This window comes from Pteropus vampyrus, unplaced genomic scaffold, assembly GCF_000151845.1.
Source record: "Pteropus vampyrus isolate Shadow unplaced genomic scaffold, Pvam_2.0 Scaffold632, whole genome shotgun sequence".
NCBI classification, from domain to species: Eukaryota; Metazoa; Chordata; class Mammalia; order Chiroptera; family Pteropodidae; genus Pteropus; species Pteropus vampyrus.
In genome coordinates this window covers 34754-55165 of record NW_011889413.1, presented here as the reverse complement: position 1 = coordinate 55165, position 20412 = coordinate 34754, and the positions used below count along the sequence as shown (strand labels likewise).

Here is a 20412-nt window from a genome sequence, read left to right as displayed (position 1 = left end):
TGTGAGGAGGGACTGGGGCTGCCTGGCCGACTTGGACCGTGCCCGAGGGGCCGTGTGGAAAGGCCGTGGAAAGGGGACGGCCCCCCACGGTGTTCCCACCGCCACTTTCTCTGTTGAAACAGGCGTGCCCAACGGGCTAGCACGTTGTCACTGGCACTCGATAAGTGCCATCTGGGGCTGTCAAGGTAGATGCCCTATTTCAGAAAGATAAGCCAGCATTTAGTTGTGAGCCATTTCGGGTTTGTGACTTCATGCTTATTTTCACGACATCACCATATGAATTAGTACGTGGAAGTGTGCTGGTGGTAGTTTTGTCTCAAGTCACAGATGTAGAAGCTGTGGCAGAGCCCCTATGGCAGGCAGGCTCGGCCTGGCCTTCACTTCTGGAGTTGTGTGCCTATAAAATTTGGCCAAGTCTATGGCCATGCCACCCTGAACGTGCCCGATCCCGCCTGATCTCAGAAGCTAAGCAAAGTCGGGCCTGGTTATTACTTGGGTGGGAGACCACCTAGGAAGACCAGGTGCTGTAGGTGTTAAAAAAAAAAAAAAAAAAAAAATTTTTGGCCAAACCATATTCAGTTACTTTATTCCAGCGTGGCGAGACTGAGCGACGTGATATCATAGTAACCCTAAATCAAGGCAGAGAATGTAAGTCCTTTAGAAACTTCGAAGAATTTGAAGTGAAGTGTGAATCTAAGAGTATTTTTATATGGCTGGCAGTGTGTGTTTCCTGAAGCGGTTGGGTTTGGGGGATCCAGCGTGGGAGACTTTGTGAATCATGAGTGCTTCGTGGAGACAGCCAGGTTTTCTGCACTTTGCCTGGATCAGTGCCTAGCAGAACAGTTGTTATCCCTCCACCATTCCCATTCCCCACCAAGGAGGTCTGGCCAACACGCGGACTCACAGCTCCCGGTGTGTCCGCCCGCGGTGGTGCAGCCTGTCGCCCACGCGGGCGTCACTGCCCTCCATGGTGATCATGTACACACGCTGCGTGACCGACCGCTTGATGTACAGAGGTCGTCGCCATGGGCTCACGGGTGTTCCTTATGCCGGCCGGGGAGAGAACCCTGACCTTGATGTTGTAGCTTTATAGCAGACAAATACTGTAAAAATTTTGTATTGAAAAGTAGGTGGCAGTAAGACAAGGTGTCTTGAAATTAAGACTTTAAGAAGCACATTAAAATGTTTTAAAATTACTCTGGGAATCCTGTATATTACATTAAAATTTTTTATATCATGTTAATAAAAGTTATTGATTTTGTAATCCTGCATTTTTAAGTTACCCTGCGTAGGATGTATTTTCTTGTGCATTTCTTTTTTCTGAAGATAAAAAAGCACTGATGCTTCCAGCACAAATCCACAGAGCACATTAAAGTGTAAAGAAGGGTCTATCACCCTGTTTCTGGGTAACATGGCGGCATCAGGGTTTGGTGAAAACCGTTTCAGGGATTTGTTTTTTTCTTTTAAAAATTTTTTGCAAAATTAGGATCGTATAATTTTATAATCAGCTTTTGTACCTAATAAATCGCAGACTTTCTAATCTTTTATGTATCTTCTCCTACATGTTTTAATGACTGCATCGTACGCGTGCGCCAGGACGAGTGATGGCTTTTACTCGTCACTGCCTGCCAGTGCTGCTGCAAACCTCCTCGCGAACAGCCTGTGGTGACCACTGCGCCCCAGGCCCGGTGCCTCCCGGGAGAGTGCGAGGGTCGGGCAGCCCGGGCGAGGCCCCTTTTCAGCTCCGACAGCGCTGGCTCAAGATCAAAATAAGCCTTTGCAATTTGAGTCAAATTAAGTGTCGTGTCTAGTGAAGTTGAATATGTTTTCGTGTGTTTATGGTCATTTTTATTCTTTATTCGATGTGTTCTATTCAGATTTTGCAGTTCTTATTGTGTTCAAGGATTTTTTTTTAATTATTGATTTATAGGAGCCCTTTTATATTAGGAACCATAAGCTCCACATAGTCCATTTTTTCTCTCATGGATCATTTGTGTTAATTCAGGTTGTATTTTAAGTGTTCTGATTATTTTGTGCAAACTATGGCTACTTGGGCTTCATTTCAGACTGTGAGTATAGCTGGTTTGTTTTCAAAGTGATCTTGCTGAGACAGTGTGCATAACCTCAGCGGGGGGCCGCCAGCTCCGCCTCTGCGCCTTCCAGGCGGCTCTGAGGATGGAGAGGCCTGGCCTGTGCCTCGGCCTCGCTGATGGCTCGCGTTGCCAGGGAACCGTGTGTGCTGACGGCATGCGTTGCCAGGGAACCGTGCGTGCGTAACCCTGCAGAAGGATGGGGAGGAGGCTGCCTTCCTTCCCTGCTGGGCCCTTCCACGTGAGTTCCGGGTTTTGATGGGCAGACACGCTTCCTCTCTGAATTGGGTGCAGTGGCCGTGCTGCAACGCTGCGTGTGTGACATTCACCTTCAGAAATGCAGAGTTCTTCTCGGTAGTAACTACTTGCAAAACTTGAAAGACCCTCGTGTTAGAGAGGAGTGATCTTTATCAAATTATCCAGCAGGTGGCTGGGCCCCTCTCCCCTCCCTGGGGGCAATCTGAGGGCCTGAATCCTCACCCTGTGCAGCCCACTTCCGTCCTCATCCGGACCCCCCACACCTCCCGTCTCCCTCCCCTTCAGGGTTTAACGAGGGAGTCTTTACCGGAGTCCATGAGGGGTTTGCGGGGGACCTCGCGGAGTTTGCCACGGGCAGCGCCAAGTGAGAAACTGAGAGGTTATTCCAAGTTTTAAGTGTCAGCTGAGCACAGGGTGGTGTATTCCCCAGATGCTCCAAGTGACTGAAAGAGCCAAATTCCATGGACGTTCACTGCAGATGCCACGTAAAGGCCAAGAGCCGGAAAAGGGCCGTGAGGGACCAGGTGAAGCGGGGCAGAGGGCGCACAGATCCCTTGTCACCAGCCGTGCTCTGGTGAAGTGAGACAAGTGTTTACTTTGCACCGAAAAGTGCAGCTAGACGGTCACTTTCTAGCACGACAGCCTGAGAAGTGCCACGGACATGCCAGCCAGTGAAGCTGGCGAAAATTACCGTTTCGGAGACGGCAGTTTGCTGAGGGCCTGGCGCAGCTGGGGCGGCCGCTGTGCGTGGAGGTCGGTCGGAGAGGCGGGGTCTGGCGTTGGAGCCCAGACTGCCCCTTGCCTCCCCTTCCCCCCCAAGCCCTGGCCCTGCCCAGCCGGGCAGAAACCCCACTCAGCTCTGTCCCCGCCCTTCCCCAACCCGCCTCTCGCCTTCCCCCAGGCTGCATCCTGAGCAGGCGCACCTGAGGCAGGGGCTCGTCTCCCACCCAGCCGCACTGGAGCCTCTGCCTGGGACGAAGCCCACCGAGAGTGCAGGGGACCCCTGGTGCCCTGGCCCCGCTCATGCCAGGAGATGCAAGCTCAGAAGACCCACTGCTGCCCTCCACTCCACTGAACACCCAGCGCCTAAAGTGAAGGTGTCAGAAGCCTGGGTCCAGAATCCGGGCCCAGAGATTTTGCTGCTGGGAGAAGCGAGAACCATCAGACAGCTCCTCGTCTCCTCCCAAAGGGACGCCTCTCTCTGCAGAAGAGCTCGGAGAGCTCCGTGCTCAGGGCACTCGGAGATGGACACCGTGGCGAGGGGCAGCTGGGAAGAGGCGCGCGGATCCAGTGAAGACACAGGCTAAGTCGCAGGCCAGCTCGTCGGCAGGAGAACCGGGGGAGAAGCTGGGAAGGACCCTCTAGGGGTAGAAAGGGTCTCAAACCCTGACCTGGGAAGCTGCAGTCACGAGCGGCAGCACCACAGTGGTGGCCGGTGATACCACATGTGCGACAGCGGTCCCGCAAGGTCGTGATGGAGCTGGAAGGGTCCTGTTGCCTGGGGACTTCACAGCCGTCATGACGTCGCACAATGCACGGCCCCCGTGTTCGTGGCGACGCTGGTGTAAAGAACCCCGCCCTGCCACTCACGAAAGTGCGGCTCCTGCGGTTCCGAGTGGCGCGTGATCCCTGGCGGGGTGACGGCGCGGTCGCTGGTTTGCGTCGTTGCTGTACTGTTGTTGCTTCAGGGCGCGCGTCCTCCGTATACAAAGTCTTCTGTACAGCGGCGCCCATGTTCCCTCCCCCGCAGCCTCGCGCAGCCTGTGCTCACCGCGTCTCTTGATGGCATCGCCTCTCATGCTTGATCTAGTCTCGTGCTGTCTGTTCGGTAACGTGCTGTGCAGGCTCGCAGCCAGGTGTGCAGTGGGCTAGCCCATCCAGGTGTGTGTAGGTGCACTGTACAAAGTTCACGTGATGAAATCACCTAGGGACACGTTGCTCGGAACAGCCTCGTCATGAAGAGGTATGTGCCTGTGTTCCACCAGCTAGTCCTGGATTTGCTCAAAGTCGGTGACAGGGCCGTTGACGCCCACAGAACAATGTCGAAAACAGCAGAGAAATCAGCTGGCAGCTGGTGAAGTTTAAGAGCCGGGAGTGGTTGGCAAGGAGGCTAGAGAGCCTGGCCAAAGCCACTGTCACTAAACAGCAACCACTAAAAAAAAAAGCTCAGAAAACATAATTCAAGAAATCTAAATGCTTTATTAGGAAATATTCACTTAATGCCCAAGAAAGTGGTAAAGGAAAAGTAAAACAGAGGGGAATCCAGCTCTGACCGCGCTGACGATGACTGGACAGGTTAAACCATTCGGAAGGCAGAGGTTATCCGCCCGCGTGTGCGTGTGTGCGTGTTGTGACCAGGGTGTGCGCACATGGTCGCGGCTCGTGGCGGGAAAGCGCAGTGTGGCGCCTGGGCTCCGCGCAGAGACAGCAGCGTGTGCGGGTGGGGGCCAGGGCAGGGAGCATGGGTCCCTGCAGGCCCCAGACCCTGCGGCACTTGCCAGGGCAGGGCCGCCAGACAGGGCCCTCTGCTCATGGTCTCTGTCCAGAGAGCCTCCATGCTGCCGTTGGGGACGTTCTCTGGGCGACTGTGGCCCCGTCTCCTGGATGGAACTGGTAAACTGATGGGACACGGGGAACTCTGTGTGGCTGGACTGGGTCGTGAGAAAAGCAACCTGAGACGACAGGTCATTTAAAATGCAGAGATCTTGCTGAGACCTGATGGTCCCTGAGGATGCCTGAGAGGAGCTGTCCCTGCCCTGTGCCTTGCCCCAGCCATAGCCGCCCACCCAGCCCGAGTGTGGGGCCACCACCACCATGCCTGGGACCACACAGTGCCTCTCGGTGGGGGCAGGTCCCTCTTAACTGAGGACAGGAAGAGGATGGACTCTTTACAAGCCAGAGCTCACGTCGCTGCTGCGAGGGAGCCCAGGGTGACCGGCGGGAGCAGCGTCCATCCCCGGGGTGGCTGTGAGGAGTGGCGGGGAGCGGTGTCCCTCCCCGGGGGGAGGGGGGTGCTACGAGGACCGGTGGGGAACAGCGTCCCTCTCCGAGGATGGGGGGTGGCTGTGAGGACTGGGGGGAGCAGTGCCCCGCCACCCCGGGTGAAGGTGCATCCCTGGGCGTAGGGACAGAAGGCAGGTGCCCCAAAGGGCTGGGACACCTGCCCTTCCCTGTGGTTTAGAAGCAGGCTGGACATCAGAGGGCTGAGTACCCTTGGGATTCTTGGATCCGTGGGGGCAAGGGAGGCCCTGGCGCCACCTGGCCAAAGCCCTTGGCTGCCCTCTGGTGAAGGGAGACCTCTCTCACCACAGCCCAGAGCCAACCCACACCCACCTCCCTGTTACCGGGACCCCCTGCGCAGGGCTGTGCGGCCCCTGGCTGGAGCAGGAGCCGCACAGACGTGGCCCACCCCCTGGGCCTGCCCAGCCTTCTGCTCCTCCTGTGTCCCCACCGCAGCCCAGGGCCTGGCCCCCGTGAAAGCGCCGGACACCAGATGGCAGGACAGCGGCGCGTGGCCACTGGGCATGGCCGGCGGTTCCCAGGCTGACCCGCCTGAAGCCTCAGATGGGGCCCCAGGGGCCTGCACAGAGCCCAGGCTGGCCCCGCCTCTCCAGGGACACCCCACCCCCACTGCCCCTCCCACTGGAAACCCCTGGGGCACCCCTCTCCCCAGGCCTGGGGACTAGCCGGTTCCTCAGCCCCTTGCCTCAGCCCTCCCAGCTCCTGGGGGCCCCGCCCCTCTGCTGGCCGAGTCCGTTCGCCCCGCTGGCAGCGTCTCCCCGGGGACCAGCTCGGGGCACCCTGCCTGCGGGATTCGCGTTTCCCCTGGGCCGTTGGTGCTGCTGCATCTGTCCCGTGGGGCCATCTGGAGGGCCGCCGTGCGGGGGTCTCCTAGGGTGGGAGCTTGCCCAGACCAGCCACATAGGCAGTGCCCCCAAGGGCTCCCGAAACGGCAGCCACCACCCAGCACCCTTCTCTACTGGGTCTGCGGCCAGTACCAAGGGACCAGCAGGTACCACCGACCGTGTGGCAGCAGAGGCAGCCCCCAGACCCCAGCGGGCACTCGCTCTCACTCCACATTCAATGGCTACGAGATGTCGCAGTGCTTTTATTTAATGCAAGCAGAAGCCACCAATTGATTTATGACTTTCCAAAGGATCTGTGTCCTTGAATAAAACAGGAAAGGGGGGGATGAGATTGACTCGGATTTTTCTAGAAGTGGTTTTTAATATTTGTAACTTGATTAGGTGAAATGATTTACTTGAATTCATGGACACGGAAGCGTAACTTTGCCCACAGTGAGGAGAGACCCGCCTCAGCACAGACAAGCCGGTCGCTCAGCGGTGACCGGCAACGAGGCCGAGGAGAAAGAGCCTTGCAGTACAAGGGTCTCCCAGAGGCGGGGGCCAAGCCGGCCCCCTGGCCCTGAGCCCAGGCACCCCTGCCAGCAGGCGTCCCACAGACCCCGCAGGCACGAGCCCTCAGGACAGAGCCGCTGAATGTAGCTGACTCTCCGTCTGATGAGAGCTGAAATGTCAGAGCGTGTTGCTTTCTGAGACACATTTTCCCCTTTAGAACTGCTGGCGTTAAACATTTACTCAGTAATCGCAGCCTCCCCTCGGAAAAGGGACCTACAGGTGGCCGTGCTCTGTGGGCCGGCCGACGGCTCGGCCAGACACCGGCTGCGTCAGGTGTCCTGTGCACCGGCGATGGGCGCCTTTTCAGAGGGAGGCGGGCAGAGCTGCGCAGTTTTAGATGTGGCGGCGACTAAACCGCGGCTGCCGGAGTCTTGGTTAGCAGTCAGGGGTGCTGTTGGGGGTTAGAGTTCTACATAGCCGCGGCAGCCGGGGTGGCACAGGCTTTGTGGCTGACAATTGACTTTCCTAAGTGACAATTATTGATTTCCCGGGACTGGGCGCTCGCACAGATGCCTAGCACAGCAGAAGTGAGGATGGGGCCCCTAAAAGCAGCCCTTGGAAAGAGGGTTCCAATGTGCCCTTCACAAAGCAGTAAGCTCCCTAGTTAGCTACGGCACAGCGGGAAGTGCAGCGCCTACTGGCCTGCAAGCCCCCGCTCTGCGCTTCCTGTGTGACCTTCATCTCTGCGACAGGGCCAGCTTGGCCGTTCTCCCTGGTTCACTCCTGCTCAAAGAACTCATGGCAGGCAGTGGTGACCATGGCAACGAAGGCCATGAATTCCCGGAAGTCACATTCGCCGTCCCCATCGAGGTCCAGAGCTTCCATGACTTTGTCCACAGCCTCCTGCTCCCTGATTTCCTACGAGAGATGAGAGAAGGTGCTCGGCCTGTTTTTAAGCGGAATTTAGGGCCATAGAAACATGACTAACAGTTGGCTGATCTTAAAAATCAGTATCAGAAACAATGTAAGATATAAAATGCAAAATGCCTGAAGTACTTCTCCTGTGACCAGGGGGCTGCTGGTTGGGGCTGTGCCTTCTCTACCTCACTCTAGGCCCAGTGGGACCCACCTGGGCTACGTGTAAAGACTGAACGGAACAACCAAGATCTGAGAACCTGCACTTAACATCAAACAAAACAACCGGAAAAGAAGAGAAGCATACAGAGCAGCCGGACGGAGGGTCTGCAAATGTCCGGGAAGGAAAGACTGCGCCTCTGGCCCCTACGTTTTCTCCGTCCCTGTGTGCGGAATCCTGCAGTAGGGGCTTCCGTGGACCGTCGTGTCTGAGGGTGTTTTGTCTGGAGCAGCTCGGAAACATGCCCTGATGTGTTAACGTGGTGAGTTGCTTTGTGGGTGTCACGGACCGCCTCTGATGTTCCTCCTCGCAGCACGGAGCCAAGTGAATAGAGTTAGAACCAAGCACAAACTCGGGGCCAGCTACAGAGAGGCGGGAAGGACGCGGCCTCGGGCGCGCGCAGGCAGGGCCCATGCGCGTCGGCGGAGACGCGTGCGTTGTGTCCCTATACCATGGATTTGCTTCCCAACTGAAATTGCCTTGGTAAAACCAGGCCAGCACATGTTCACGAGACCTCGCTACACTTCCCACGAATTGCTTATCTTTTACAAACTGTGGTTCCCACGTGCCAAGCTGTTTTCAAATCACTAATAATAGCAGTTACTGGTTATCACGCTCTCACTCTACGGTAAGCACCTGACAGACACTGTCTCATCTCATCCTACAACCGAGAAGACCCTGGGACGTTTTGCTTGTTGAGTTAGGGGATTGTTGGGCCTAGACAACTGAACACACCGTGGGAGGGACAGCTGACTGCCCAGAGTCAGACTAGGGCCGCCCCCGCCCCGCCTCAGGCCTGCAGGCCACTTCCTCTGCCCTGGCCCTGCCGTCACAGAGACGGAGTGTTTGGGTGGGTGTGGAACGGGTGAACCCCGCCAGTCTGCTGCCTGAACCTGGGCTCGTCCTGCGCTTAGCGGCTCGGCCGGCTGGGATGGAGGCTGCCGGTCACTGTCCCAGGGCCTGTCTCTGGTGTCTTCCCTAGGACTGGCCTGCCAGACAGGAGTGCCCTGGCTCACTGGCTGGCCATTTCCCCCGAGTAGTTGGTCACTTCAGTGTCCTGGGTTCTGGGCACTAAGGTGATGGCAGTTCAGTGCCTCCAGGCACAGAGCGGTGAGCCATGAGGCGAGGGCAGCTGATTCGGGCCAGAGCTATGGGCAGGGGAGTGAGTCCTCGGCAAGGCGTCTAGACGTCGCACCACAGGCCAGAGAGGGACCTGCCTGGGGAAGGGGCCCATGAGGATGGTCTGAAACTGAAGGCCCCTCCTCTCCCGTTACCTTAGCCCCTGAGGCCTGCAGCTGGCGCAGGGCACTGTCTCGTCAGGTAGGCCCTGCAGCCTGTGCCAAGCCGACACGGAGGCTACGTCCTCGGGCCTGGGTGTCCCAGGCTGGGACGTCGGGAGTGCTCAGTAAACGTGTGCCGAGTGGCGTCTTCGATCACCGTCGTGGATGCTAAACATCTAGCTAAAGCCATAACAGCCCTTTTCCTCCAAGCAGAAGCTCGTCTCTAGCATCTTTCCAACGTGCTCGCCGTGGCCACGCTAAGTCGCCAGCGCATGCCCGTCCGTGCCGCCGTCGCTATGGCGGGGCACCTCAAGTTTCTCCAGAGGTCCTGCCGTCGCGGTCCTGCCTTTGCCTGGGAGCAGGACCACCCTCGGGGCTGCTCCGAAGAGACGTGCACGCGGTTTTGTGAGGGGAGAGAAGGCACCACTGGCGGCTTCGAAGGCAAGACTCACCTCGAGGAAGTGGGGGAGCTCGTTGCTGAGCAGCTCCTTGAGCTCGGACTTCTTCAGCTTGTGCTTGTCGCCCTCCCTCCCGGAGTACTGATGGAAAACGCCGATGAGGGCCACCACGGCCTTCTCCAGCTCGGACATCCTGGGGCCCAGAGGAAACACACCTGCTCACGCTTCCTGCCTCGTCTTACATGGCAGGGCACATGCTGTCTCGGGCCCCGGCTGGACAAGGCCCATTGCCCCTCTGAGGCTCAGGGCAGGGCACTCTGGGGACCCCCACGGTTGTCACACTTCACCCCGTGACTCTTAGACCCCGCTCCGCTCATCCCTGCTGGCCGCGTCTATAACGTTCCCAGGGCTCTGGCTGCCGGTTGGGTTTGGCTGATGAGAAATGAGCAAAAACAGGCAGAGCAGTGAGGGGCTCTGGGGTGGACTCCCACCTGCTCCCCGGGGGCTGCCCTCTGCCCCGCAGCGCGGTCACTCCAAGACGAGTGCCCGTGCAGAGCCGGAGGAGGGCACAGACACCAAAAGTGTTCCGACACCCCCTCAGCAACACCTGGACCACGGGAGGAGACTCTGTGCGTGCGGCAGCACACCTGTGTTACCGAGCAGCCCAGGACAGTGCAGGTCCCCCCATGGGGGTTTCAAGGGTCATGAAATGTGGGAATTGCTGGAAAAAAAGAGTTACTGGAAAAATAAAGATGGGAGGATTGCCACAATTTTTTAAAAAAGATCAGTGAACAGTGAGTGCCTCGATCTACTGGAAACAGACGCGTTGTCAGACCCTGCGGCTGAGCTGGTCCGGCAGGGGCAGCCCGGGCCCCGTCCGCACTGCCCCCGGTGGCCGCGGTGCCGCCTGCTCACTGCCCTTTCTCTGCAGTCGTCAGAGAAGCGTCCTGCTCCCCGCCCGCCTCGGCCTGCAGACTGCAGAGGGCTCTGCTCAGCCGCGGGCAGGCGCATCTTAGAGGGTCAGGGTCGCCTCTCAGCCTCCTCACAAATCCCAGGCTCAGCCAGAGGCATTCGCCGACTTTCCCTTGAGTTCTAATTATTAAAGAATCTTAGCACTGTCTTGGTTAAAAATAAATGCAAGAATTACATCTAATTGTTAAACATCATTCTCGTGTTGAATATGTCACATGTTAAAAATAAATTGGAATAAAATATTTAAGATTATTTCTGATTTCCCAAAGGAAAGAGAATTGTGGTTTTTTGTCTTGCCCTATTGATAATCAATCTGCTTTGTTTTGCTTTTAAGTCCCTAAAAACCGGATCTAGTACATATAGATGGAACAATTCAGCTGGATTAAAATTTTTATCATTTTGTACTTTCTTATCCTTTGCACTCAAGTTTTCAATTACTGATTTTTTTTTAATGAAGCCAACCAAACAAAAAACTTTTACATCATCCCAATGCTTCCCAAATTCCTTGATGATTTGGGGATGGAGAGGTAAAATTATTTCTTGCGAAGTATGACTAGCGGGATTTTTTAAAAGGAAAAGTATAAAACATTCCATATGTTTTCTTCATAACTGTACAAATTAAAATCTTTTCCTGCTAAGCCTTCCTTTTGACAAAGAAACAACCAGTGATTTACGGTTTAGCTTTTAAGAGAAACGGAAACCCCCACGCGCCCTCCGAGCTCCGTTCTGGCCTCAGTCAGCCTCTTGCCCCTTCGTTCATCTTTCCATGTTAAAAACGAGAACTTTGGGGCTTTGACTCGGTGGAGGGCCCCACCAGGGGAGGCGCCCGAACCCCGACCTCGCTCGCCCTTTGACCTGCTATGTAGTTTACTTGCAGACCTCTGGGGGATCGCGTAGCTTCTGAGTAGTGTCCCAGGGACCTTGGGGTCGCCTGCCCAGGCCTAGGGCGGCAGGGAGCCAGCAGAGAAGGCATTTATCTGTGAGACCAAGGGTGTCAGCAGCCACCTGTGAGCCCCACGGAGGCTTCTGCGACTCTCAACCGACTCGGGCCTGAGCAGGTGAGCAGAGCAAGCGGCCTCACGCCCACCCCGCGGGTCTGAGGCACACCACTGAAATGCCGCAGCTACCACCCCGTCCCTGCCCCACCCTCTCGGTCTCATCCCCCAGGAGAGAAGAGCAGGCTCCTCACTCACGTCAGGCCTCGGTTGCTCCTCTGGTCACCTCCTGGCTGCAGTGTCCCTGGCAGCCGTGGTGGCAGGGGCGCTTTTTATCCCTCCTCTGGCCGGCCCATGCAGGCCCAGGTGGCCAATGGGGGCCGAGAGTGCTTGGGGGCGGCCCGGCCAGGCCCCCTGGGACTGCACTTGGGCCAAGGAAGACAAGAGCCTGCAGGGCAGGAAGTGGGGAGTCAGCTTTTTGTGCCGTTCCTAATTTATGCGTGATGTTGATGATCTGAAAGCCAGCTTTAACCGGTTCAGACAAAGCCACCCTTCAGCCTGGACGAGCCCAATGCAGGCTGGTTTCCAGGGCAAGGGCCCCAAGCCCGCTGTCTCCAGCCCCTGCCGGCCACCCGCAGGAGGCCCGGGACATCAGCACCCTGAGCCAAGCAGGGCTGCCTGGAGAAGCCACCGAGGCCAGTGTCTGCAGAGACTGACCTGTGCGACAAAATTGATACCTGATGCTTTTAGGGAAGATCCTTGTGTAATGTGATTGAGACGTGCACCCCAAGGCCTCCTTCACCCAGGGCGAAGGTCACAGACTGTCAGAGCCCGACGGCCCCCTGGACATGTCCTTTGCAAAGTGTGATCTGCAGAGGTGAGGTGCTGTGCCCTCCTTGAGACAGGCCCACAGGCGGCCAGGGGGCCGCCTGTACCCGTCCCCAGTGGCGCCCCGCCCAGCCGCTCTAGGCAGAAGCCGGGGGTGAGCACTCCCCAGGACACTGACCTGGAAAGCGCTGGCTCCAGGGCCCTCCTGCTGGCTCGGGCTCGAGGTGGCCATGCAGCACCACAAAGATGTCTGTGGACACTGTCGTTTGTTGTCATCGGTGTTACTGGGAAATTCTTGGTGGCTCAACACCCAGAAGTGTCCCTGGAAACAGCGGGGCTGGGAGCTCGGGCCTGGCCCCCAGGTCTGCGCCTTACAACCAGCTGCCTGGTGGGGGGCCCCCCAGGGTCTGCAGTGTGTGTGGGCTCTGCCCTGAAGGGCACAGACACAGCGTTTGGGCCCCACTCAAGGTGACCTTGAAAAGCAGTGGCAACGGGTAGTCCTCTCAGGCAGAGCTTTGAGCAGTTTGCTGGGTTGCCCTATGCGTCTGCAGTGACGAGTGGCTGGAGTAAGGATGTGCATCCATTCACGCAAGGGTGCTCACGATTTGGTTGGCCAGCAGCTCGGCAGGAATAAGACCGGAGGACCAGTGACAAGGAAGGCTGTGGAGGAGACGGGGGACAGAGCCGGGACCGAGCGGTCTGGGCACCTGTGATCGAGCGAATGTCCCCGTGGGCACGCCCTGCAGAAGAGGCTCTGAGCAGTCGGGGACGTGGTCGCCCCGTGAGTGTCAGCCAGCTCCGCCTGTCACCACTCCAGGGCTCACTCACTGTGTCCGTGAGCAAAGTGGCCGTGTGGCAGACATGGAAACGTGCATGCGCTCATCGTCATGGTCCTCTCACCAAAGCTGACCCGAGCCGCTGACAGCCAAGACCCGTGCTGAGTCCGTGGGGACCAGTAGATGCCTGGTGGCCAGCTGACTACGGAGGGCCTCTTCTGTCCCAGGAGGGGCAGAGGCCTGTCCTCCCTGGTCGTGGAGTGGACTGCCCCGTCCGCACCGCGCCCACCCGACGCCCCGGCCCCACGAAAGCTGTGTCCACTGCAGTGGCGTCTGGGCAGCTTTGTACACGACCAGGGAGCGGAGGAAGTGTGACGAGGGGCTTGTGCCCATGAGAAAACTGGTTTCGCCACACACCGATGACCTGGAGGTAGCCGGCCCCGTCGCCGGGTGCACGAGCTTCCTGAATAGTCAGTCGTGGCATCCGGCGGGGCAGTCAGCACTGAAGGGAGGGGTTCGGTATCACAGGCCACTCTGAACCAGGGGCCACTCCACGGTGCTGTGTCCTCCAGAGCCAGGCACATGGGTGCGGGAATCGAGAATTGGAAGTACGCGGTCTATGGCCTGCCACCCGGAACGTGCCTGATCCTGGCCAACCTCGGAAGCTAAGCAGGGTCGGGCCTGAATAGTACTTGGATGGGAGACCGCCTGGGAATACCGGGTGCTGTGGGCGCTTAAAAAAGAGAGAGAGAAAAGAATTGGAAGTACGCGTGCTCCTCCCCCCACGACACTTAGTAACCTTCTCGCAGGATGTTGGTTTCCAGTCCCAGCAACTTTGGGACAGTCTAGAGATCTTGGTATACAGAGGGGCACACCTCCCCGCAGCCAACGCCGAGCCAGCCACTAGGCCACTTAGGGCTCCTTCTGCCTCTGAACCAACAGGCAAAAAGGGGTGACGTGCTGGCTGGAGTGGTGGATCCAGCTGGCACGGGGCGGGCGTCCACGGCACCTGGGGCCCTGGGCCCTCTTAGTCTTTCCGTGGGCACCGAAGGCCGACAGAAAACTGCAGCCACCAAAAAGTCACAGCTCGCCAGGACCGCGGGGTCAGGTCCTTCGGCCGTGAAGGTCTGGTCACTGCCCACTGCGGAGCCAGCAGCTTCTGGCTAAGGGCCAGGAGGCGAGGCGAGGCATGGGCTCTGGCGGAAGGACGTCAGCCAGGCCTCACTCACCACCTGTCCGCCAGCGAGGACCCGGCGGCTTTGCGCACTTCTGCTTCTTATATGCGTTTATTCACTGACCGTTTTCTTCTGTCTCCTCCCCAGGTGTTACCTGATAAGCAACGTGTTGGAGGGGGGCCTTTCAGTGTGGTGTCCAGGTGACTGGATTTTCAGTGGAAACAGCTGAATCCAAGAGTAAACATCGCGGTGGGCACGGGACTGTTGCGTCTGTGCATCTTCCCGCCGGGCGAGGGACGTCTTCACTCGTCACAAAGGCGGCTGTGTCATTGCAGAAAGGTGCAATGACTTCGCTGTGGCGCAGGATCCAGACGCATGCGGCGAGCTGCGCTTGTCGCGGGTCCCGAAGTCTGGACCCCGCGCCGGGCCTGCCACTGTCTGCCTGGCGCTGGAGCCACCCGGTGGGCCGGGCAGATGCGTGGGCTCGGGCCGGGGGCGGCCCTGCGGGACGGGGCTCCCCATCTCGCTCTGCATCTCCCGCTTCCAGCGTCTGGCGCCGCTTGGCTCCAGCTATGTGTCCGGAGAGGGCAGCCCTCGGCCACCCTGCGGCCTGGCCTGGGCCGCACGGCCTCTGCGCCCCAACTGGTGACGCGGGCATGGCTCACTCTGCGCCTGCGTCCACGTTGGCCGCCTCAGCCTGCCGGTGCCGGGGAGCTGCGAGATGGCCGGTCAGTGGGCCGTGTCTCCCTGGTGCAGGCTGAAGGCGGGAGGCGCCTGGGTCGGAGGTCACTCACAGGACAACCAGTGGCCAGACGGTGCAGTTTGCAGCAGTTCGCACGGCGCAGTTCGCACGGCGTTCCTGGCCTCCGCCTGGCGCGGGGCGTGGGCTTGGATGCGGGCACTCGTCGGGGCGGTCGGCTGGGGACCGTGGCGCTGAGCCTGTCCCTCGTCCTCCCGCCTCAGGGTTCCTCCCGGCGACAGCCCCGCACCACGGCCTGCGGTCTGGGCATGGCCGGCACTAACGCGCAGGACCCTCAGGCGCACCGTGCGCCCCTGCCCCAGCAGGCGTCCCTGCTGCTGATGCCTGGGGACCAGCTCTGGCCGAGCAGCAGCGACCTCCCACTCCGTGCAGACCCGGCCTTGGGGAGGTCTGTTCTTGGTCATCGTCACTCAGGCCCAGGGGGCCCTTAGGGTTCTCTGTGCAGGGACTGTCATGCCCCTGTTAAACGTGCCCTGTTTACATTACTTTGTGGCTTCTGTCCTTTGATCGGACCCACTGGTACACTGGGCAACACAAAGAACAAAACAGTTTATTGATTTTTTATTAATCTTTCATTAGTCTAAAATGTTTTCGAAATGTTTAAAAAGAGTAAACTTAGCAGAGGGACAGAGTGGAGGGAAACAACAGCTCGACTGCCTGGCATCTATGGCTCCTTCCGAGCATATAAACCCCCGAACTGGCGCCCGGAGCACTTCTGACATCCGGTGCCTGGGTCCCCGACATCGTCGATTCCCTGGCACCAGCACGTGTCCCGCAGTTCGGCTCGGTTCCGACTCCAGCTGTGGGGCTGGTGCCGGCCCCCCAGTTAGGGCTCAGTCTCACAGCACTGCCCCCTTCAGACGTCACTTGCAAGTCCCGGGCCACACGTACTCCGACTGACTGCCTAAAAATGGGGGTCCCCCGGACCCCTCCTCGGGTTCTATGAATTTGCCGGAGCGGCTCACAGAGCTCCAGGAAACACGTCATTTAGTTTGCGTAAAGTTTGGGACGGGAGGAAGGAAGACGTGGGCGGGTGGGGTCTGGGGGTCTCGCAGCCCCCGTGCTCTCGGGGTGCACCGATGCCCCAGCACCGCCACTGCTCACCAACTCGGATGCTCTCTGAACCTTGTTTTGGGGGTTTTATGGAGGTCCCACCCTGTAGGCACGATGGATTGTCACTGACCATTGATGACTGGCTCAGCCCCAAGGTCAGGGTGGGGATGCAAGGTCCAGCTCTCTCCTCTGTGGTGGTTCCCCTGGTGACCAGCCCCCACCCTGAGGCCCACGGTCTGCTCATTAGCATCATGTTAGGTGTGGCTGGAAGGTCCCACTGGGAATAACAAGCTGTGCCTCCCACACCATCATCCCGGGAGTACAGGGTTTTAGAAGCTCTGCCAGGGACCAGGACACGGCCCAGCTCTGTGCGTGTTAGACCACATCGCATGATGTAACAGGCGCTCGTAAGCGTAAAGGGTCTACGTAGGGGAGGGGTGTGCACTGTTGCCCAGGTGAGAACAAAGCTTCAGGAGGCAGAGAACCGACTGGAGCTGCTTGCTGCAGAGCCATCACTGCCCGCCATGTGGAGCCCAGGAAGAAAAGTATGAGGGACACTGGCCAGGAGCCATCTGCCTGATGAGTGGCTGTGGCACCTTGAGAAATGGCCAGCTTCTCCATCTGGGGTGCCAGGAGGGGTGATGGAGGCTCAGCCCCTCCGCGTCTAGGCTGCCATTTCTCTCGATGGAAAGTCAGCCATGGGACCCACCAGGAGGGTCTGCTGGCAGAGGAGTGGGCTGCCAGAATTGGGGGGGCAGCAGCATCATGGGGGGCCGGGTCCACTTCCCAGACTGGACTGCCGTCTGCACCTAGGTCAGCAGGCACATAGCTTCCACCACGTCTCCTGTCACTCAGAGGCCCTCCTTTCAGCCCACCCCTCGTCCGCTCACCAGCCCTCAGTGCCACTTAGTGCACTGACCAGACCCAGGCCCGGTGCGTCCGCGCAGGGGCCAGAGAGTCCTCGGGCTTGAGTTTCCAGGAGGTGAGGCCTTGGGCAGCGACGTTCTCTCACACAAAGGACAGTGCCATCCGCCACCAAGCTGCTCACGAGGTTGATTACAGTGACCCATGTCCATGGGGAGAAAAGGGTGCCTGTGTTCCAAAGGGACGTGGGAGAAGGGACAGAGGCTGCTGTTGTGGTAAACGCGTGTCGCAGCAGTGGGGATTGTCCCTGCTGTGAAGGAGGCTGCAGCCACCGCAGGCCCTGGGGAGCCAGGCGGGGTTCAGGTCCTGCGCTGTGGGGAGACCTTCAGCAAATGACTGCACAATTCTCAGCCTCAGGAAAAGAGGAAAAGCAGCACCCCTCAGAGGGTTGCTGGGGCAGTAAGTGAAGTTGTGCATGCACGCACACGCACACGCACACACACGCCTGCACCAGCGCATACAATGTGCAGTGCCTAATGCGCTCACTCAGTGGTCGCTGTTATTATCATAAAAGTTACTATTCCTATGTATCAAAGTACCTGGCTCTGTCAGGTGAACTCCTGGCAGATAGAGCAAAGGACGAAGGACACAGATTTCATTTTGAGCCAGTCCACGACATTCCAAAAGCGCAAGACAAACTCGTTGGCCAATCTAGAAGACATAATTTGGCAAATTGTGATAGACTATCTATTTCACAAGTATCGCATTTCATTATTTTTATACTACATCAGATTCCATGAATCCTTTAGTTCTCTCCCCAGTCATTCCAAAACCTGTGCTTCCATCCAGGAGGGCAGCCCAGCGGGAGCAGAGCTGCTGGGGTCCATGGCAACGTCAGCACCCGCTCAAAACAGCAGGGCTTTTGTTTTTGTTTTTCAACTTTTTTTTTTTTTTTTTTACTTTTGAGAAAGAACTGGCGATGAGCACAGTGAGCGCACTTTCCTCCACGGCTCTGTGTGTGTGAGGTTTCTGCCCAGGGAGCTGCATCCCAGTGAGAAGCCAGGGCGTGCTGGACCCATGCCAGGGAAAGGCAACAAAGGAAAACCGTGTTTCTCCTCTCAGGAACTCTACAAACAGTTATTTGAATATATTTTTAATAACTTTTAAGGACTCCTGGAAATTTGTCATAAAATCATCTCAGGTTTAATGTTTAAAAAACATTACTAGATTAGCCTCTTTGGTTTTTTACTAGACGGGAACTTTTTCTATATACTCTGTAATCATCACATATTTTTGTCACTTTGTCCATTGTGGGCCCAGAACAGCACACAGTATTCAACGACATTAAGCCAAATGAACAACAAAAACCTGATCAAGTGGTTGTTAGAATGTTTAACTAATGAGGAATCATATACCTTGATTTAAAAATGCCTCTGTGAGACTGAACCATCTCCAATGAGAATGATCCAAAAGGCGGGAATAAGTTAATCTATTTTAGATTTAAATAAAGAATATACCAAACAAAATAGAGAATATGAAAAGTAAGAAAGTGTAAACCAGGGTTTAAGTGAAGTTATTTTGTTCCAAAGGTGAATTTGTTTACATGGGGGCTGTATCAGGGTGTCACCCAAACTGTCGTGCTTATTGATACAAACACATAGCAGAACGACTATGAAGTAATAAACATTTAAGCTTTAATATCAAGAGTGTTTGGTCTGGGCAAGGCTACTGTTTGCTGATCCAAACAACTCCCTGAAGACCGTGGGGCATCAGCTCCTGCTGGGGGCAGGCTACTCTCTGCAGCGGCATTGAACACCCTGCAGTAGCCTGTGGAGGGGACCATCTCGCCTGCCAACACTGGTGCCTGTGTTCCACTGGCATCAAGCTCCAGCCACAGGGATTTTCAAGTCTCCCTGGCAGCTGGACATCAACTCTCCATTGCCTAAGCCGACTCCCAAGAACCACCAGGTAGAAAGGCACACCTCAGCTAAACTTGGACTTAATTTCTTTCATCTCCCCTTTGCCTGGAACAATAGCATAATTCACCTATCATTGGTTTGAAGTATGTTTCTTTATTGGCTTATTAAGAGATATTATCCTACATGCTATCGGCTTGTGAGATATAAGTTATGGTTCCTGCAGTGAACCTATATTAAATTATTTAACAATCTCAGTCTCAGCATAATTTTGCCATGAACAAAACACCTATAAAAGGTTGGATAGAAGTGGTGAAAGTGGATATATTTGCCTTGTTTCTGATAAAAACTTTTACATCATTATAATATTTAGTGATAGGTTTTTTTTTGATAGATGCCTTTTAACAGAAGGTGTTCTATTTTTGCTGAGATTAAAAATGATTGAGTATTGAATTTTGTCAAATCTTAAAAAAATTTATTGAAATGATTATATAATTTTCTTCTTTATTCTATTAATATGGTGAATTACTTTAATTTCTAAGTGTTAGTCCAAGTTTGCATTACTGGGATAAACTCCACTTGGCCATAACGATTACCCTCAGAATATTTAGATTGACTTGCTAATGTTTTGTTAAGGATTTTTGCATCTATTTTAATGGATATTAGTCTGTAATTTTTTCTTGTGGGATATTTTTATGAGTTATGTGTGCCTCGTAAAACAAATCAGGAAGTGTCCATTCCCTATTTTCTTAAAATTTTGTTTAATACTGGTGTTCTTTCTTTCTTATTCATTTTATAGAATTCACCATTGAAATCATTTGGGGCTGGAATTTCCTTTGCAGGAAAGTTTGGATGCACAGGCGTTAGGAAGCATTCCGCTTTTTTTTCTGGAAGAGTTTGTGTAACATTTGTATTATTTTCTCCTTATGTGTTTGGAAGTATTTACTGGTGTCATCATCTGGGCCTGGAGTATTCTTCGTAAGGTTTTAAATTATGAAATCGATTCCTTTAGCAGATATAAAAGTATGCACATTTTCTAAATATTCTTTTCCGCTTTTGGCAATTCGTTTTTTTCAAGGACTAACTTGTCAAAATTTTTGACGTTACGTTTGTAATAAGTTTATTTTTAAAAATCTGTACTTTGTACTGAAACTTTTTCATTCTTCATATTAGTACTTCGTGTTCTTTAAAATAAACTATAAAACATAAAATTTGGCGCCTTAACGATCTCTCAGTGCAGCGTTCTGTGCTTTAAACACGTTCGCACAGCGCGTTCGCCCACAGCACCCGCTCCCGCCACCCCCCGCCCCCGGGGTCACGACGTCGCAACCCGGAGACCACCGCGCAGTTACGGGAAATGACGTCACCCATTTCCCTTGTCATCCCAAACGCCCTCTTGGTGAAATATAAACGTGATGTTTCTTTCCATTTATCAAGTGGAAAGAATGACAAACGGTTCACAGTTAACGGCGCAGGCGGTGAGGTAACTGAGAGCACGAGAAGGGGGCCCTGCTCCACCACGGCCACCCTGTCACCCACGGAGGGTTTCTGGTCCCCGGGCCGCGCTCCCCTCTCCGGGTCGGGCGTCAGCCCCAGCGCCAGTCCGCCGGCCGC

At 55.8% G+C, this 20412-nt stretch overlaps 1 protein-coding gene and 2 pseudogenes across 1 annotated transcript; 2 read left to right on the top strand and 1 right to left on the bottom strand.

The window, feature by feature from the left end:
- The first annotated feature begins 414 nt into the window (after positions 1-414).
- LOC111733752 lies at positions 415-533 on the top strand (annotated as a pseudogene).
- Positions 534-6422: 5889 nt separating this feature from the next.
- On the bottom strand, positions 6423-11874 carry S100B (S100 calcium binding protein B). Its single transcript, XM_011384837.2, has 3 exons — positions 11685-11874; positions 9574-9712; positions 6423-7624 (listed from the first exon to the last, which is right to left on the bottom strand). The coding sequence occupies exons 2-3, from the start codon at positions 9709-9711 to the stop codon at positions 7484-7486; spliced, it is 279 nt and encodes a 92-aa protein (XP_011383139.1). The 5' UTR covers position 9712; positions 11685-11874; the 3' UTR covers positions 6423-7483.
- A 1771-nt stretch (positions 11875-13645) lies between these two features.
- On the top strand, positions 13646-13763 carry LOC111733753 (annotated as a pseudogene).
- Positions 13764-20412: the final 6649 nt, after the last annotated feature.

Bases quoted from the DNA above. Each gene is read 5' to 3' on its own strand.
- S100B (XM_011384837.2), bottom strand. From the start codon at position 9,711: ATGTCCGAGCTGGAGAAGGCCGTGGTGGCCCTCATCGGCGTTTTCCAT. The intron at 7,625-9,573 runs GTGAGTCTTGCC...CATCTCTCGTAG, and splicing joins AGCTCCCCCACTTCCTCGAG to GAAATCAGGGAGCAGGAGGC.